The 19,936-nt window shown below is 42.9% G+C and overlaps 1 protein-coding gene across 1 annotated transcript; it reads left to right on the top strand.

Moving 5' to 3' along the window:
• On the top strand, positions 1-16,657 carry slc13a5a (solute carrier family 13 member 5a). The gene is made up of 13 exons (XM_082547762.1): positions 1-212; positions 7,138-7,266; positions 7,431-7,567; positions 7,665-7,897; positions 8,509-8,676; positions 11,031-11,214; positions 11,301-11,423; positions 11,548-11,760; positions 15,118-15,221; positions 15,303-15,424; positions 15,851-16,012; positions 16,217-16,354; positions 16,446-16,657. Exons 1-13 carry the CDS (start codon positions 99-101, stop codon positions 16,572-16,574), a joined length of 1,956 nt encoding a protein of 651 aa, XP_082403888.1. The 5' UTR covers positions 1-98; the 3' UTR covers positions 16,575-16,657.
• The last annotated feature ends 3,279 nt before the right edge of the window (positions 16,658-19,936 follow it).

The raw sequence follows: 19,936 nt of genomic DNA, 5'->3' as shown, positions 1-19,936 counted from the left end.
AGCAGCCTGCGAGCAGGACGCAGCTGCGAGGCACCGATTCGGCTTCATTCAGCACTGACTTTTTGTTTTCATCTTCATCTTCATCACCACCATCAGCCATGTCAGTTCTTCCTCTGCGGGTGAAAATGCTGCGACAGGTCTGGAGGCTGAAGGGCGTCGTGATTCTCGTCTGCAGCCCGTTCCTCCTGCTGCCGCTCGCCGTCAGCACCACGGTGAGACGCTTCACTGACCAGTTTAACCCACCAGTTTACTGAGAGGTGACCAGTTCACTGAGCACTTTAACTAGTTTTCATGAACAATGACTGGTTAAAGTTACCAGTGAACCAATGTACAGGACAAACTCATTTTAACCTGTTAACTGATAAGTAACCAGTTATACTTCCAACTTTACTGAGTACTAGCTGTCCTGAATAACCATCTCACAGAGAAGTGCTCGGGTTAGTACTAACTGGTGTAAATAACCAGTTTATGGCACAACAAAGAGTCAGTTTGGCAATGCAGCCTAAAAGTCCCAAACAGATCACCTCCAACCTACCAGTGTAACATAAGTGATCTAAATATCAAATTTGAAGAACGATGATTAAAATAATTTAATTACAAAATTATTATTTTCTGTTTTTTTTATTAAACTGAACACTAACCAGCTCTCCTCCATTCTTGCTACTGCTGTAGCTTCTGCCGACTTTGCTATTTGTGAACTAGTGCAGCATAGTTACAGGTTTAATGAGCACTTATTGGTCTAAATATTACCAAGAACAAACTTTCAACCAATCAGCACTCATCTAAGTAATCTGTTTAAATAATCAGTTTTCTGAAACAGTGACCAGTTCAAGTTATTGATTTACACTCCAGAGAACAAACCTGTTTAATGAAGCTGTTAATGAGAACCTGCCAGTTTAAACTGAGCAGCAACCAGTTTAAATAGCCAGTTTTCTGAGAAATTACCAACTCCAGTTAAGAGTTTACTGAGCAGTTTATTAACTAGTACATCCTAAAAGTTTCAGAGCGTGTTTGAGCAACCAGTTTAGTCTAAAGAGATCAAGTTTCCCGAACAATGACCAGTGAAAGTCACCAGTTTATCAGGACAGAGACGAAACTGGTTACATTCACCTGGTTTTGATCACTAACACATCAATAAGTGCTGTTTACAAGCGTTTGAGCACTAACCAGTATGAATGGCCAGTTTACTGAGACTGTAATGCAGCAGTGAACCAGCCTAACTGATGTCATACCCGTGTGTGTTTAAAATGACCAGTTTTCTGTATGATTAGTTAAAGTTAGCAGTTTAGTGAACACGTGAATAAATACCAACATAAACTCAGCGTGTGAAAGAACCTCTACGATCGGACAATCAGCCTTGTGTCGCTGTTTCATCATCGTTTTCTACTTTATTTTGATCTCAGTTTTACACAAGCATAGGTGTCAAACTCTGGCCCGCGGGCCAAATGTGGCCCGCAGCCTAATTACATTTGGCCCTCGAAGCCACACCAAATTACTATCAGAGCTGGCCTACTGCTATACAGCTAATATATATATTGTTTAGTATTAAGCTTTGCTTGTTCCATATTCAGTTTTCCAGCACAACGTGTCCATAAGAAAAGATTCATTCTTATATCAGGAGGAAGATTTTGTTTTTCAGTAAATATTAGCGTCAGCCCGCGACCTTGTTCCAGTTGTGAATTTTGGCCCACTGTGTATTTGAGTTTGACAGCCCTGCACTAAAGAGTTTTTTACTCTTTACTGGGTTTGATTTAGAAACCAAGGTCAAAATGAAGACACGGGAGGTAGCTAATATTTTGCTCTCCTCAGGTGTATTAGTTAACCTTAGTTAGTTAACCTTTGAACCTTTGTTCTGATTTGCGCTCAGCGTGAGCTGAAAAACAACAAACAGCAGATTTTCTGGAAACGCTGAAGTTTTGTAAAAGTGTTCACAGCAGAGGCGTTCCTAATAATCTGCTCTCAGATAAGAGATCATGAAAGTTTGGAATAACTGCAGCTGTGTGTGTAATAGAAACAGTGTCTTTGTTTTCCTGTCACTGGCCGTTGTGAGCTCGATGCTTCGGTGATGAATAACCTGAGCGCTGCGCTGATGTGCAGCCGCTGCGTGTTTGCACAGCAGCTTCTTTCACAGTTTCTTGTCACTGATTGACAAACAGACTGCAGACGGTCTGAAAGGTCACGGAGACGCTCTCTGAAAACACAGAGTGCATTTCTACAAACCTGAGAAGACTTTGGGGGGTTTATTTAAACTCATTTGAAAATGATTTCACACTGTCGTGTATTTCACACTCCAAACATCTCGTCCACTTTGCAGTTTTTAGGCGTTTTCGTGGATTCCTGGTAGTTTTTCGCAGCAGCTCTTCGTCACTCACACAGCAGTCAGTCCGGCCTTTGCACAGGGCAGCTGGACTGTTGGCAGGTCGAAGGCTGCTTGGTGCCCGATGTGATCAGGACTGATGCAATCAGATTATTAGAGATTAGGCCAACCAACAGCAGGGGAGCTGAGGGAGGTGAGAATAGAGCCGACGAGTTGAATCTGTTTTTCAATAGATTCGACACCACAGTGTCTGCTCCCACCCCCACAACCTCACCTGCAGTCAGCCTGGAATCCAGAGCCACACCACTGTGCCAGCCTCTCTCTTCACATGTTGCCTCCTGTGAGATTCCTGACACCCCTCCCCCACCCATCACCTTCACTCAATACCAGGTTGAGATGCAAATGAGGAGACTTCACTCAGGCAAGTCTGCTGGACCAGACGGAGTGAGTCCCCTTGTCCTCAAGACCTGTGCCCCCCAGCTGTGTGGAGTCTTTCATAAACTGTTTATGCTGAGTCTGAGTCTGCAGAGGGTCCCGGTGATGTGGAAGACATCACGCCTCGTCCCTGTACCAAAGACGCCTCGTCCCAGTGGCCCCCAGGATTACAGGCCCATGGCACTGACCTCCCACATCATGAAGACCCTGGAAAGGCTCATCCTGGACCAGCTGCGACCCATAGTAAGACCACATCTGGATCCCCTTCAGTTCGCTTATCAGCCTCGTCTCGGAACTGAGGACGCCATCATCTACCTGCTCAATCGTGTCTACACCCATCTGGACCAGCCGGCGAGCACTGTGAGGGTCATGTTTTTTGACTTTTCCAGTGCTTTCAACACCATCAGGCCGACCCTCCTGGGTGATAAGTTAGCAGCGATGCAGGTGGATGCTTCTCTGGTGTCCTGGATTGTTGATTACCTGACAGGAAGACCACAATATGTACGTCTCCCACAGTGTGTGTCTGACAAGGTGATTAGCAACACAGGGGCACCACAGGGGACTGTCCTCTCCCCCTTCCTCTTCACCCTCTACACCACAGACTTCAGCCACTGCACAGAGACCTGCCATCTTCAGAAGTTTTCTGATGACTCTGCGGTGGTTGGATGCATCAGCAGGGATGATGAGACAGAGTACCGGGCTGTGGTCGACTCCTTTGTCACGTGGTGTGAGCAGAATCATCTGCAGCTCAACGTGGCAAAGACCAAGGAACTGATCGTGGACTTCAGGAAGACCAGGAAACACTTGACCCCTGTTTCAATCCAGGGGGTCAGTGTGGACATTGTGGAGGACTATAAATACCTTGGAGTACACATTGACAATAAACTGGACTGGGCTAAAAACACCACAGCACTTTACAGGAAGGGCCAGAGTCGTCTCTATTTTTTGAGGCGACTGAGGTCCTTCAACATCTGCCAGAAAATGCTGAGGATTTTCTATGAGTCTGTTGTGGCCAGTGCGATCCTCTATGCTGTTGCATGCTGGGGGAGCAGGCTGAGGGTCGCAGATGCCAACAGACTTAATAAACTGATCCGTAAGGCCAGCAATGTTGTGGGGATGGAGCTGGACTCCCTCAAGGTGGTGTCGGAGAGGCGGATGCTGTCCAAGATAAAGACAATGTTGGATAACACCTCCCACCCACTCCATGACATGTTGGTCAGTCACAGGAGCTCGTTCAGTGAGAGACTGAGATTACCGAAAAGCACCACTGAACGACACAGGAAATCTTTCCTGTCTGTGCAACTCATCCACTTAACACACTGTATACTGCAACAGCTACACGTTTCTTTTCCAGCTATTTATTTATGAGTGACTTATGTATGTATGTGTATATATATCTATATATTGTACTATTCTTAGTTAGTGTATTGTCTGTCTTGTCTTAATGTTGGTTTATAATGGCGCACTGTAACAAAAAATTATTTCCCCCAGGGATCAATAAAGTATTCTGATTCTGATGATTCTGATTATAAAATCCCTCCAAAGATTGAATTAAATTGTATTTATATACTGCTAATGTACAACAATGATGTCACCAAACATGATATTATCAGATAAAGAAATATAAAGAAATTACAATATCTGAGAGACATCCTCTATCAGCAGTACGTGGCAAAGGTGAGGAAGAAGAATCCAGTTTTGACAGGAAGAGACGTCCAGCAGAGCCAAGGGGCAGGAGGGGCGGCCGTCTGCAGCTGGAAAGGAGAGAAAAGAGGAGAAAGGCTCAATGCATCATGGGAAGTTCCCAAACAGCTAATAACTGCCAGAGGTTTCTTCCTGTTAAAAGGGAGTTTTTCCTTCCCACTGTTGCCAAAGTGCTTGCTCATAGGGGGTCATATGATTGTTGGGCTGCACCTCCTCAGCACGCCAAAGATCCGGGTCACACGGCACCAAGTTGTTAAAATCTCCCAATTCTTTTAATCTTTGGGCTGAAGGAAGGACAATACTCGGTGTATAAATGCTCAATCAACAATTCTTTATTTCCATACAATTCAACAATCAGAGCATTACAGCGTCCGGACGGGAGAGATGCCTGCAGAGGGTCAACAGCATGTCTCAAAATGGTAGCAACTTTCACAGACTTTTATAGCTAGTAACAGCCCCCCTCCTTGTCCTAAAAGCTGCATCTTCACATGTTTTTCTAATTCTTAGCGAGCCTGGCTCCTGACCTTGCCTCCCTGTCTTTCTGTGTGAAGTAGGAAGGGGGGTAAGGAATGTGGTTTTATCTCTTCTCCCCAGACACCAAGTCCCCTGCTTACAACCTTCTTCATATGATTCAGCAATAAAACATTTCAAGAAAACAGTGTAAGACATTCACAGCCGATCAAGGATACAGAGTAATGCACACTTTATCTAATGAACTACAAAATGATTATGTTTCTTTTATTCAAGAGTATAATAAAGACTAAACTACATACATAGCACACCATCAGAACTAAAGGATAATATATGGCCTACAGCTGTTAACCTAATTTACTACATTGACTACTGGTCATAAAATGGCATATGTTTAACTACTAGTCTCAACACTCTGTATCTATGAAGCGCCTTGAGGCGACTTATGTTGTGATTTGGCGCTATATAAATAAAATTGAATTGAATTGAACAGAATAAATAACGAAGTCACCTGATCACAGGACTAAAACCTTTATGAAAGTTTGGAGGGTGAATGAATGAATCAGTCCTCTGAAATACAACATCTGGATGTAAAGAAATAACATCTGGTGTGGGATGTAAAGCTGCTATTGGGGAAACAAACACAACGAGTTAATGAAAACACAACGAAGGAAATCCTTAACCAGTGACAGCAGGGTCCACGTCTGAGACTTTAGTCACGTTTCCCAGACTTGCTCACAGTGTTATTGCAGGTTTCATTGTCTTTCACTTTGTTTGGACTCAGTGGGTCCTGTCAGCAGACTCCCAGCAGCCTCTGGGGCTCTGCTCATAGAAAGAAATACAATCTTTCCCCTCATCGTCACGCACTCTTCCCCCGTCTCCTCAGAATTACAAGTTTCCACCAGCTCGATGTATGGAGGTGGGTACAGTACTAGTAAATCCTGACACGTGTTGGGTTCAGCACCTTAAGCCCTCTGAGTCCTGATCAACACATCTCCTCTTCTACAACAACAACTTCAACGTGTTTTTACAGTTTTGGGTATCGACAGGCTGGAAAGTGAAAAGAGCGTCACGGTTTAAACCTGACAGCTTAGAGGTGTGTGATCCTGCTCCAAGCCTCAGTTAGACAGAGTTTGGTTAGATTAATAGACTCGAATAGAATAGAATAGAATAGAATAGAATAGCCCTTTATTGTCATTGCCCATGTAACACAGTTGTGGGTGCTCCACACCAACTGTGCCAGATTAAACAATAAATAGTAAAACAGCAAGAATAAATAAAAAACTGAGAAATACATACAAATATATTTAATATTTAAATGTCATTCAGACACAAAAGCAAGAAGAGAGCCGAAACATTTCTATTTGATAATTAAGCCTTTGATTCATCTGCTGACTCTGTGCAGCAGTGTCAGAAACGACTACAGCAAAACCATAGATACTAATTTCCTGTGCGTTTGTTCCAAAAACAAGCAGAGGCTGGAAGTGAGGTCATGTCACAGCACACACTCTATTTTCCAAAATATTTCAGTGTAAAAAAAATAAAAAATTACTGTATTACAAACCATTCCTACCATTTTGTGGCTAAATGGACCTCAGTAAAGAATAGTAAGGTGCTCTGAGAGGTCCCGTGGGGTAGAAGAGCACGTTTACCTTTTAAGTCTGTGTGTTGGAGAGCCAGCCATCCACCCAGACCTCCTCCCTTGGGGGAGGGGGGTGTAAAGTAAGCTTACATAAATATCATCCTTGCTGAGCTCAACATGTGCAGTGAAACTGGACTGGATGTTTTCTGTTGGCAGCAAAGTGCTGGATGAATTTTCTTTTGTCACAACGAAAGACTCAAAAAATGCGAGTAACATTTTACTAATACACAGAGAAGAAAGCTAATTGCAAAAACGTGGTCTGAGCGCTAGCACGCTACTGCGTAACACGTTACACCTGTGAGATCAGTCACGGTTACACGTGTCCGTTTGAAGCATCTGTCTGAAAGTTTTGTCTGTTTGTTTGTTTGTTTGTTTGTTTGTTTAACCATCATTTATTCTGCAGAAGCTTAATAACAGCCACTGGAGCATTAGCGCCCTCTGCTGTATTATACGAACACTACGTTAGTGCATTGAAACACCCATTTGTTCACATCTTGTGGATGTTGTGTTAAAGCTGCAGGTTTCAGGTTACATTTTGACCTGGACGTGTTTTCTGATGTGTGCATAGGAGGCAGCCTGTGCTTATGTCATAGCCCTCATGGCGGTATATTGGTGCACGGAGGTGTTGCCGCTGGCGGTGACAGCGCTGCTGCCAACCATCCTGTTCCCAGTCCTGGGCGTCATGGAGTCCAAAGAAGTAAGACCGTGCACATACACATCGTATACTACATCTGGTACTACAACTTTACATGTACATTTATACAAATAATGATACCGAATTATCAAACTGATTTTTTTTTTGTCCTGCTGCATGCTAACTTTGTATTTCCATTATTTTGTCTCCTCCTTGTTTTTGTCCAGGTGTGTATGCAGTACCTGAAGGACACCAACATGCTGTTTGTCGGGGGCCTGATGGTCGCCGTAGCTGTCGAGCACTGGAACCTCCACAAACGCATCGCGCTCCGGGTGCTGCTGATAGTTGGAGTCCGACCTGCCCTGTGAGTCAGCTGAACCTAATCTGTCCCCACAGGGCTGCAGTGGAAGCCGATCACTTCCCCTGTTTCTCAGGCTTAATCCAATCCCTTCCCCTCACAGGTTGATGCTGGGGTTCATGGGAGTGACGGCCTTCCTGTCCATGTGGATCAGCAACACGGCAACCACCGCCATGATGGTTCCCATCGTCCAGGCCGTCCTGGATCAGCTCCACAGTAACGTAGACCCTGAGCATTCGGCCAAGAGTAAGAACAGGAGTGAGGCACTACCTCAGGAGCATCAGGAGAAAACCATCAGCATCCTTCAAGCTGTTAACCCAAACATGATGGAGATAGGTACGATGTAGGCTTCTGGCATATAGCTACTTTCTAACCACATGGAAGCGATGCCAGAAAAAGCATTCCTCTAAGGTACTGATAAAGTACTAAACGTACTGCATTACAAAGACAGTGGAGCACCTGTCAGGTTGGTCTATCACAGACTACATGCTAGCAGTTTTGTGAGACAGGTTTTAAAGTGGCCTTATTCTGCCTTTCCTTATTTTCTCTCATTTAACAGAACATTGAGGTAGTACAGGTGCTGCCCCTCAGCAGGCTTCCAAAAAGTGAGCTGTTAGAGAGGGTGGCCTTCAAGAGACGCTTATTTCAGACTTACCATAAATTGAGGGGGTGCATGAGTGGTCAGAATAATAACTGTGAATCACGAGGAAACTCTGGTCAAGACCCTGAATACACAGTACAGAATAGGTCCTCGTTCAGGGAAACAGTCAGGCTGAGTCTGATAAAGTTTGCTTGAATGAAAGCATTAAAGAAAGGAAAGAGGAAGAAAAGTCACTTTGGTATTGATGTGAAAACCCTAAACATGTCGTCACTAACACTGCATGAGACAGCTCAAATATTCCTCTGTAGTCTGACCCCGAGGTATTAACTTATAGGTTTGTTTTCAGGTCTGAATCTATCAACCCAAACTCAAGGCAACTCAGAGAAAACCAGAGACCTACAAGACAACATGTTGCCTGAGCATAAAGTGGTGTCACTGGGTCAGATGGATACAAAGGAGATTGTCAAACCAGCACCACAAGACAAACCTCCATCAGACAGCAGCAGCAGTCCCGGTAAGTCCACAGAGGCAAGGAAACCTGACATCTATGGGAAACAGACAGATGAGCAGATACAGAAATCACCTTGAAGAAAAAGCTGTAATCAAACGTTTTTGTTTCTGAGTTAAGTGAGTCACAACCTTTGGACCAACTGTCCAAATGGCTGAAGTAGCCTGAGGGAGGAATGCTTGTTCTGTCACTGTTAAAGAAAAGAAGGTCATCGAAGGAATCGTAGGGCCTCTCAATATTTGCAACTTCAGAATGTTCCAAACAAAATGCTAAAGTTGTGCCGCTGTACAAAACCGGGGATAGACGCCACTTCACAAATTACAGGCCTGTTTCTTTACTACCACAATTCTCCAAAATCCTAGAAAACCTGTTTAATAAACGATTAGACAAATTCTTAGATAAATATAAATTACTCTCTGACAATCAATATGGATTCAGATCAAAAAGATCAACATCTCTGGCATTAATCGAATCAATTGACGAGATTACGAATGCTATAGATCAGAAACAGTATGCAGCTGGAGTATCTGTGGATCTCAAGAAAGCATTCGACACAATCAATCATGACATATTAATTAATAAACTGGAACGGTATGGGATCAGGGGGGTTGTACTGCACTGGTGAAAAATTATTTATGTAACAGGAAACTATTTGTGAAGCTGGGTGTCCATTCCTCATCATGCTTGGACATTGCTTGTGGTGTTCCACAAGGCTCTGTACTGGGTCCAAAGTTATTTATTATTTATATAAATGATATTTGTAAGGCATCTGATATATTAAAATTAGTATTATTTGCAGACAACACAAATATTTTCTGTTCTGGGGGGAAAATAAGGAGCTGCTGGATACAATTACATCAGAAATGTGCAAAACTGAAAAATGGTTTAACAGGAACAAACTTTCGCTAAATCCATCCATCCATCCATCCATCCATCCATCCATTCGCTACCTCTTATCCTTTTCAGGGTCGCGGGGGGCGCTGGAGCCAATCCCAGCTGTCTCGCTAAATCTAAGTAAAACTAAAATAATCTTATTTGGGAATTCCCTTAGAAAGGCACAAGTGCAGATTCATATAGATCAGGGGTCCCCAATCCCAGTCCACGAGGGCCGGTGTCCCTGTAGGTTTTAGATCTCACCCTGGGTCAACACACCTGAATCACATGATTAGTTCATTACCAGGCCTCTGGAGAACTTCAAGACATGTTTAGAAGGTAATTTATCCATTTAAATCAGCTGTGATGGATCAAGGACACATCTAAAACCTGCAGGGACACCGGCCCTCGTGGACTGGGATTGGGGACCCCTGATATAGATGGTGTGGAAATTGAAAGAGTACTTGAACATAAGTTTCTTGGTGTGATTATAGATGATAAATTAAACTGGAAGTCTCATATAAATCATATACATAACAAAATTTCAAGAAGTGTCTCAATCTTGAGTAAAGTAAAACACATTCTGGACCACAAATCACTCCACATTCTCTATTGTTCCCTGATTGCACCGTATTTGAATTACTGTGCAGAGGTTTGGGGCAATACTTACAAATGTTCGCTATCATCAATCTTTATATTACAAAAAAGGGCCATAAGGATAATCCATAAAACTGGTTACAGAGATCATACAAATCCACTATTCTTAAAATCAAAAATTCTAAAATTCACAGATCTGGTTCATTTTCTCACTGCACACATTATGTATAAAGCAATAAATAACCTGCTTCCTGACAATATTCTAAAAATGTTTTCTAAAAGGGAACGGGGACACAATTTGAGGGGGGAATTAAATTGAAAACATTCTCGTATCCGTACAACATTAAAAAGTTTCTGCATCTCTGTGTGTGGAGTGAAGCTGTGGAACAGACTAAGTAAAGATATGAAGCAATGTCCAAGCATGGCGCAGTTTAAACAGCGGTTTAAGGATGTTGGTTTTTACAGCGTACAGGGAGGAGGTGGAGATCTGAGCGGCTGTTCTTGTCCAATACTTTCATGTATCATATCTGTAGGTTGTGTATCCTTTGAGGTGTTACTGGGGTTATTGAAAATGTGTATATAAATGTGTATGTATATATGTATATATGTATGGGATTATATGAGCTTATGCTTCTTCCTGCTCCTTTTTGAACATGAAAGTTATTTGTAGTTGTGGTTGCTCGTTTTCCTTTTGTTTTGCTTTGTTTCTATGTTGTTGTACTTTTTCAACATGTTCACAATAAAGATTTAATCAATCTATCTAAATGAGTCCAAATCAGAAATAAAGAGTCAAACATAACGTGGAGAATACATTCAGATAAATGTGAGTGTTCGCTCAGTAGCTGTTGTGGGTAATAGGTTCATTGGTTAACACTGTTAACTGTTTTCAGCGGTCGTGACCGTGGAGAGCAACTTCTGTCAGATGGAGCTGGAGGAGCTGAGTGACGTGGAGGAGGAGACGAGGAGGATGAGTAAAGGCCTCCTACTGTCGGTCTGCTACGCCGCCAGCATCGGAGGCATCGCTACCCTGACAGGAACCGGGCCAAACCTGGTCCTCATCGGACAGATGAACCAGTACGAACTCACAGCAACGGCACCCACATCATGTGACCACGTGTCCTGTGAGGCCTGACTCTCAACTTCCTGTTTCTTCCTCGCAGGCTCTTCCCTCAGAACGGTGACGTGATCAACTTTGCCTCCTGGTTTGCCTTTGCTTTCCCCACCATGGTGCTAACGCTGACCCTGGCCTGGTTCTGGCTGCAGTTCCTCTACGTGGGCTGCAAGTAAGTCATTCACCAAAACACAACCCCAACATTACTGTGACATCTCCCACAGCTCCCACAGCTCCCACAACTCAACTTTACAGTTACAAACATGATTGGGTTTTTTTGCTTTTGTGCACCACAGCCTGAGGAAGACGTGGGGTTGCGGTGCGGTCAAGTCGCAGAAGGAGCGGGCAGCATACCAGGTCATCAGGGACGAGCATTCCCGTCTGGGACCCATGAGCTACGGAGAGTTCAGCGTTCTGGCACTTTTCATCCTCATGGTGGCGCTGTGGTTCACACGAGACCCGCGCTTCATGGACGGCTGGGCGACGCATATGTTCAACTCCAAAGCTGAGTGAGTACCAGCGAAACCTTCATGAGTGCTCGCTGCTGAAGCTGTTTTAGTGTTTTGGGCGGTTCAGAGAGCGGCGCAGACCAAACCCAAATCAGTCACGTCCTCGTGCGTGGCTCCGCCCAGATCTCCACCGCCATCTCAGCCTTTTAATAAAGCAGACTAACTGAGACTCTGAGGGCCCAGCCTCCTCGGCCAACGAGCTGTGACCGGCAGGTCACTGACACCTGCTCATCCAGTGTTACCCGCTCGGCCGGGTCGGCGAGCTCTCGGCTTTAACAGCGCTCAGGGTCGGAGGGTCTGCTGCAAGCTTTCTGCCAGTGTTACTTTAGCAGCAGGAAGCTGTAACCAGGCGACGAACATCACCCAACAGAATAACATCTGAGTTTCACACAGGAGCCGCTCTATTGGTCAGATAGTGTCATTAAAAAAAGACCAGATTACTTCCTTTTTAAATTACGTCCTGTTTTATTTCCAAGGTGTGTTTTTTTTAAAATGCACTTTTCTTGTTCTGGTTCATGTTTTTAGATGAATCTGCCTCTACACGTTATCGTAACAACTTTCTAAGCTTGTAGTTTATTCATTTGTTTATTGTGTTAAATGAAAATATAAGAATTTGGATTTAAGTCTCATTTTCAAACTGAAAGTAGATCTTTTGTGAAGCACTGGAATGATCCTTTAAAGGGGTGTTTTGAGTTTTTTTGAGCAGAAACTCTGAGGTCCAACTTTCACGTGTTCGTCTCTGTTCCTGCAGTAATGTGAGATGGAAAGAAAGGGCCTGCCTCGGGGCAAACTCCCAGAATAAACAGGACTCAGAGGCGAGGAACAAACACTGGACGTGTCCTGGGTACAAATGCTGGACTTTAGTGTCACAGCTGCAGCTTTGACCCGTGTTACACAAATGCAGGAGGCATGAACTGAGCTCACCTCCACACCGCACATCGGGCCTAGTTAGTCTGATTTTTCTTTCAATTAAATGTTATTATCTCAGCTTTTATTATTCAACCCTTTCAGCAGCATTTGCATGATTAGTTTTTGTGAATTAAATTTTAGTGTATCAGCTGGTGATACTGGACTCACTGGTTTCCAAATTAGGTTAACCATGTATTTAATCCATTAGATTATATTAATAGTTAGAAGCTTTTCCGTGTAGTCGGTTCTTTGCCTGCAGCTGCGACTCTCTGACGCCTGCACAGTGTTCGTGTTGTTGCACTTTGCAGAGTTTCTGCGTTTGAGAAAACGTCCAGAACAAAATCACAGAAACAAGCAGCAGCCTGAGGGTTGTCACGTTTATTTGCTTCACTTCTGCAGTATCAGAAATCATATATGTCTGACTGTATGTGAGTATAGCACAAGCTCATAAATAAGGAAGCAGAGTCTGTCTGTCTGACTCATACAGGAAGATTTTTAATCTGTAAATGTATGTTTTGTAACTCTGAGACGTTAAAGTTGACTTTAAACCCCGACCAGCACCACCACAGCTAAACACACATGCGTATTTAACCATGTGGGAAATTGGCAACACATGACATGACTTTCCTGTTCATTCATAAACTCCCGGTGGGGTCACATGACCAGCGAGAGTAGCGCAGACGTCACGCATCGACCTGTTTGTTTCTGTCGTGTTGTTGTTAAGGCCGAGACGGGAAATAAAAAAATCCTCAGTTTCTGAGAAAAATGTGAGATTTAACACGTAAACAGAAACATTTAGAATATTCAAAAACATCAATAATCAGTTTAACTGAGAAATACAACAGCTTTGGGGGGGTTTTCTTGTCACTGAATTCACAGTTTAGTCCCATCAGAGCGTTTTTCTCTTTGGAGCATGAATGTGGAGACAAAGTCTTGAAGAAGCTTCCAGAAACCGTGAGCTCGTGTTCAGAGCTTTCATCATAAAACACGTTAAAATGAAGAAACAGCTGGATGGCAGATGTTTGCCCTCTGTGGACTGAAGCTTTAGGGTTTTGTTGGAAAGCTTTTTCAGACTTTTTCCGATTTTTCTCCGAGCGGTCGCAGTTCTGGATGTTACTGAGCATCAGTTTGCAGGTTGCTGATGAAGCGAAGGAGCATTAGCCTTCAACTTTTCAGCAAAGATGAAAAATATCAATATGCTCCCAAAGAAACCTGCGAGTCAGCAGGTCTGTGTCCACCGATGAAGGCTGCAGGAAAAGCTCATAATTATTTTTATTATTGTCATTATTTCTTAGACATGAGGACTTTTTAACTCCCTCTTCCGTCTTAAGTGAAAGCCCTTCAGCTGTCATTGACTCTGTTCACCTCCCGTCTAATATCGACCGCTGAGTTCGTGAGAAGGAGTTTCACCACAGCCGGAGGTTTGGTATTTGCACACACTCAGTGACCATGCAACCACTGGGTTTATGTTTCTACATCCACCTCCTGTGAGCTTTGTACTTTTTGACCTTTTAGGGGTTTCAGTTATTTGAAATACTGATTTGGAGACAGGAAGCAGGCCGTGCCCTGTGCCTGGTAACATCTGTGTGGAAGCAGTCAGCTGCAGGCAGACTCTGAGATCTGAATGTCTTGTTTTCACTGAAGGAAAATTCCTTTGTTGCTGCACAGTCATTGATGACGTAGTTCACTGTAGATATTTATTATAGTTATAGTTACTGAAAATAGTTGCTGCTCATGTTATTGTCAGGCTGTGACATCAGCTGAGGGCGACTGCATGTCGACTGTAAACCTGTGTAATCAGGAAACATTTCAAAATCCTCTGTTTGCACAAACCAAAGGTCCAAGGTAACCAAAACTAGACCCCTCCCCCTTCAACACCAGGTCAGGTGATTTGGCTCCTGTGTCTGACCCAGACCTGAGTTCAAAGTATTGGTTATTGTTTATAAGTCATTAAATGACCTGGACCCTGAACACACAGCTGGGATGTTTCATGAATACAACCCTGGGATCAGGCATTCACCTGCTATGCTGTCACATCTTCTCCTCGGCAGATTTTAAACAGAAGCTGAACAGTGTTCCTCTTTCAAAGCCCCGTGACTGACTGTAGTGTTTAGAAGGTGCTAGAACCTGTTGCTTCAGTCGCAGGAAGCAGCAGGAGGCTCCGAGTTTTGTTATTCCTGTTACAGAGAATCTTATTTGCACTTTGACCGTGACATCGCGTAATGAGTCAGTGAATAAGCATAACCATTTTGCAAAAGCTACCATGGTGATCTTGCCAGATTACAGCACAGCCATTAGAGTCCCAGATGTTCGACTCAACATAACTCTTTAAGGCTTTAATCTTCCCGAACCACCTGTGGTCTTTGGAAGTGACAGTATCTAGTTTGTTGTTTGATGCTGAGTGGATGAAAGTAGATCCTGCATTGAGCTCTCTCTCTGTGTCTGCAGGTTCGTCACAGATGCAACCGTTGCCTTGTTTGTTGCTGTTTTGTTGTTTGTTCTTCCCTCCGAGCCGCCGCGATACCTCTGCTTCTGGAGGCGCTCCGACACAGGTACCACAAACACACAACATGTGGATGGGACACAAAGGCAATTTATGTTCGTGATTTAAATTGTTCGTTTGATCCAATTAGAGTCTCAGGTCTCTCGAGGCCCCGCCCCTTCTCTGCTCACCTGGCAGGTGACTCAGAAGAAGATGCCCTGGAATATTGTCCTGCTGCTGGGAGGCGGCTTTGCTTTGGCCAAAGGCAGTGAGGTAAAACCTTTGAAGAGTAAACAAGGACCAATAAGACAAATCGCTCCACCAAGTGCACCACAAGGCTTTTTTACTACATCAGCCTTGATTTATAGTTGCTGACACTTCAAAGACATTTACAGATTCCGGCCTTCTGTTACATTCTTTTATGCAGCCTTAGTTTGTATATTTTTAGAAGGAATAAACTAAAAGTACATTTTGAATAGCCAAGAGAACAACACAACTAAGACTTTGTGAGTAAATGAAAATGACGCTTCTGCTCTGTATGGGCACAGTGCAGATGGTTTGATGAGATTAAGTAAATCTTATATATATTTTGGAAAAGTGAAGACACCAGATGGAGTTTTCATTCAAAGTAAAGACCACAGAGAAACCTTTGCTTTCAGACTCAGACTGAAGTCCGGCTTTTTCTTGTTGGTTTTTCAGGAGTCGGGTTTGTCGCGTTGGCTCGGTGATCAGATGACGCCGCTCCACTCAATCCCTCCATGGGCCATCGCCATCATCCTCTGCCTGCTCGTTGCCACCTTCACTGAATGTGCAAGCAACGTTGCAACAGCAACTCTCTTCCTGCCCATCCTGGCTTCCATGGTACCAAAAACACAGCCAGCACAGACTATATTTGTTATTTGCAGATGTTCCTACAGATGTTTCATATCATAAGGTGACCCTTGAACCACTGACAGACTTTTATTATGATACATCTAAACAGGAAGTGTTGAAATGTAACAGGAAAAAAGCCATTGAAGCCAGCTTATGGGTAAAGTTGATGACTCTGTTGTTTTCCCAACCCAGTCCCAGTCCATCAGCTTGAACCCTCTGTACGTGATGATCCCCTGCACCCTCAGCGCCTCCTTCGCCTTCATGCTGCCAGTGGCCACTCCACCCAATGCCATTGTGTTTTCCTCCGGTTTCCTCAAAGTGTCCGACATGGTGAGTTCTTCATTTCTTCCAGTTGGAAAGAAATAATCATTCTGATTCATTATGTCATCATAGCCCCCCCCCCCCACTGTGCCCCCTACAGGCAAAAACAGGGGTGGTGATGAATATCATCGGCATCGGCTGCATTAGTCTGGCCATCAACAGCTGGGGTCGGGTCATGTTTTCTCTGGACACTTTCCCCTCGTGGGCCAACGTCACTGCACCCGTATAGGAGCAACATCCTCCCACATCTTTATTTATGCACATAAAGACCTTTTCAGATTTGATCTTTCAGCTCCAGCATCTGGCATTTCCCAGCCAGGAGTTTGTTTTTTATATTCGTGTTACACCCACAAGAAACATCATCTCGATTTTGTTGTTTGTGTCATTGTGCGTGTACACGTTCTAGTAAACTGTCTACAAAGTAGTAATAATGGCAATTAATGGACTTCCACACACAAGCAATGTAGTCGACGTTACCTTTGGTGGATTGAAAAACTAGATCTACCTTTATATGTTTGTACAGATGGTGTAAGAGAAATACACACAAACTGAGGTCACAGTATTCGTTCTTAGTGTCTTTAAAGCAATCTTAGGGCCAGACAACAGTGACAATAAGTCCCCAAGTTTTAAATAGATTCTCAAAATGTTTTCTGAGCTGGACTGTGGACTCTAACTACAAACATTCACATTCCTGTTGACCCTTTAATTTAAAAAAAGAACTCTTCAGTGATAATAATAATAATGGATTGCATTTATATAGCGCTTTTCGAGAACCTCAAAGCGCTTTACAATTCCACTATTCATTCACTCTCACATTCACACACTGGTGGAGGCAGCTACAGTTGTAGCCACAGCTGCCCTGGGCAGACTGACAGAAGCGAGGCTGCCATATCGCGCCATCTGGCCAACACCAGTAGGCAAGTAGGGTAAAGTGTCTTGCCCAAGGACACAACGACCCGGACAGAGAGCCCAGGGATCGAACCGGCGACCTTCCGGTTACAGATGCGATTCCCAACCCCCTGACCCACGGTCGCCCTAGCCACGATCTGTCAGTGCGCCCCAGGGCGGCTGTGGCTACAATGTAGCTGCCATCACCAGTGTGTGAATGTGTGTGACTGGGTGGATGACTGGATGTGTAAAGCGCTTTGGGGGCCTTGGGGACTAGTAAAGTGCTATACAAATACAGGCCATTTTTACCATTTTACCATATTGATGAAAATTTAACAGCTGAAAGAAACCTGAATTTCAACAAAAAAAAATCACCGGCTTTTAATTTGAAACATCTGCAGAAAGCTGACTGTCAGTGGTGTAATATTATTTTGTTTAAAGGCAGTGAAACAGAAGAAGCTGTGAAGAATGAGAGGATGAAAGCACAGTGTGAGGAATGCGAGGAAACCACGGAAACATGGAAGAAGTTTAACAGAGGGTGAAAACAGGATGATTATAAAACACTTAGTGTTGTCTGTAAGAACCATGTCATTTAAAATTGTTCTTTTTGTTTGAAGTCCTGATATTTATTTGCTCATCATAAATGTGTGAAACTGCTTGTTAGCAGGCGTGCCACCGGGCTCTGTTCCAGGTCTGCAGTTTATGTTAATGAGACTGATTCTTCTGCAGATGATGCTGTATTAAAACTTTCTTCCAGATTGCTGGTCTTTTATTTTCTTTGTGATTATTTCACTGTTGGAGGACTGACTCTAGCACAGCTGCAGCAGAACTGTACTGACTGGGAAAATTCCCAGTGAAGAAACTATTTTCCCTGTGAACTGGAATTATTTGAGCATAATTACTAAATATGTTTCGCATTTTTAAGGTTCATATTTAAACATAATAACACCATTTTTATGCGAGCTGATGAGTGTTCTGTACATACATGACGTTTCAGAGTTTTGTACCATCTTGTTGACAGTTTTATTTCATATTAATAAAAATTGATCTTTAAATGCAGCTTTTGTAAATTCTGCTGTTTTTTTTTTTAAACAAAAATCTTCCAAAATGAACTAAAGTTAGAACAGAAACAAACAGAAGCTTGGACTTGATGTCCAAAACGTCTGTTTTATATTGAAGTGATATCAGCTGAAGTTTAACTGATGCCAGTGTAGCTGTTGCTGTTCTGAGAGTCTATTGTGCAAGTGGTGTGATATGCCCATGTAGAAAGGACGGCACTGCAACGCTGGACTTGCCCTTACTCTGGGCTCCCTCTTTATTCTGGCAACTGGTACAAAGAAAACAGCACACAGTCTTCATTAACAATCTGCAAAGCAACTGCAACATTCAGTTCACCAGCTTGGGAGTTTTTTTCCTTTTTCCTTTTCCAAACATAACACTTAACAAATGACTAAGATATATTTATACAACACAACATCAACAAAATCTTTCTTTTAAAAGTTCTAGCTGAAACCAAACTTGTGATCGTATAGTAGCAATATTATTTATTTATTTTTCTCCTTTTTCCTAACCAACAACAACAATAACATATAAAAACAGCTTTTCTATTATAAAACAATCATCATTGTTCATCATTTTTTTTCCTATACAACAGCATCAATTAAAACTTATACTTAACAGCGCCTACCTGGTACAAAGAAAACAGCACACAGTCTTCATTAACAATCTGCAAAGCAACTGCAACATTCAGTTCTGTTAAAAAGAATTAGAACAATCACAATCTCATAGAGAAGCATTAGAGCTGAGTGCAAGTCAAAAAGCACCCGACTAGCTAACGAGTATTAGCTTAGCATGCTAACTAAAAATGCTACTCGTGAATAAAGTTACTACCCATGCATCAAAATGCCTGTAACTTTCGGGATACATGCTAGTACTGCTTACAATCAAAATACATGTTGACAATTACCACTATGAGGGTGTTTTCATTAATACAATTACAAAATTGACAACAGTATCGCTCACTAGCACCTACCACCAGCTTGGGAGTTTTTTTCCTTTGCTGAGGCATGCGCTGTGCAGCAATTTGGAACCTTAACAGTTGCAGTTGCTGTGTTTGTCCACCAGGTGGCTCCAACTATTCACAAAGCACATCAATTTTGAGGAAATTCATTAAGCTATTTTCTAACTCTGTTACACCAGGCTGTATGGAGGACCACAAGAGCCACGCGCATCGAAATAAAAAGTTCTGTGCTTAATTAATGAATTGTAGAATAAAATCTGTATTTGTAAATTCATTTTTGAATTCCAATTTAATAAACTGCATTTCAACTCCAGAGAATACCACCTGGTTCAACAATCTTTTCATCTGATAATTGGGAAAACCGTTTTCTTCTGAGAGATGCTGCTAGAGCTGAAATTGAGCCCAAAGAAACAACAAAGTTCAGTTCCTCTGGATTTTCCATGGAAAATTGTTTTTTCACTCATCCAGGTGACTTCTCCGGTGTCAGGGATGAGTGATGAATGTATCTCCTCACCAGTGTTGGGAAGGTTACTTTTAAAATGTATTCCATTACAGATTACAGATTACATGCCCCAAAATGTATTCTGTAACGTATTCCGTTACGTTACTCAATGACAGTAACGTATTCTGAATACTTTGGATTACTTAATATATTATCATGCTTTTTACAACAACATGAATGT

Source organism: Aulonocara stuartgranti, assembly GCF_965226115.1.
Source record: "Aulonocara stuartgranti genome assembly, chromosome: 10".
In the NCBI taxonomy this organism is placed as follows: Eukaryota; Metazoa; Chordata; class Actinopteri; order Cichliformes; family Cichlidae; genus Aulonocara; species Aulonocara stuartgranti.
This window is presented reverse-complemented; position numbering and strand designations above follow the sequence as displayed.

Excerpts from the sequence above, each read along its gene's own strand:
- slc13a5a (XM_082547762.1), top strand. The coding sequence starts at position 99 with ATGTCAGTTCTTCCTCTGCGGGTGAAAATGCTGCGACAGGTCTGGAGG. Across the intron at positions 7,267-7,430 it reads GCGTCATGGAGTCCAAAGAA|GTGTGTATGCAGTACCTGAA; the intron begins GTAAGACCGTGC and ends GTTTTTGTCCAG. Across the intron at positions 7,568-7,664 it reads GTTGGAGTCCGACCTGCCCT|GTTGATGCTGGGGTTCATGG; the intron begins GTGAGTCAGCTG and ends TTCCCCTCACAG.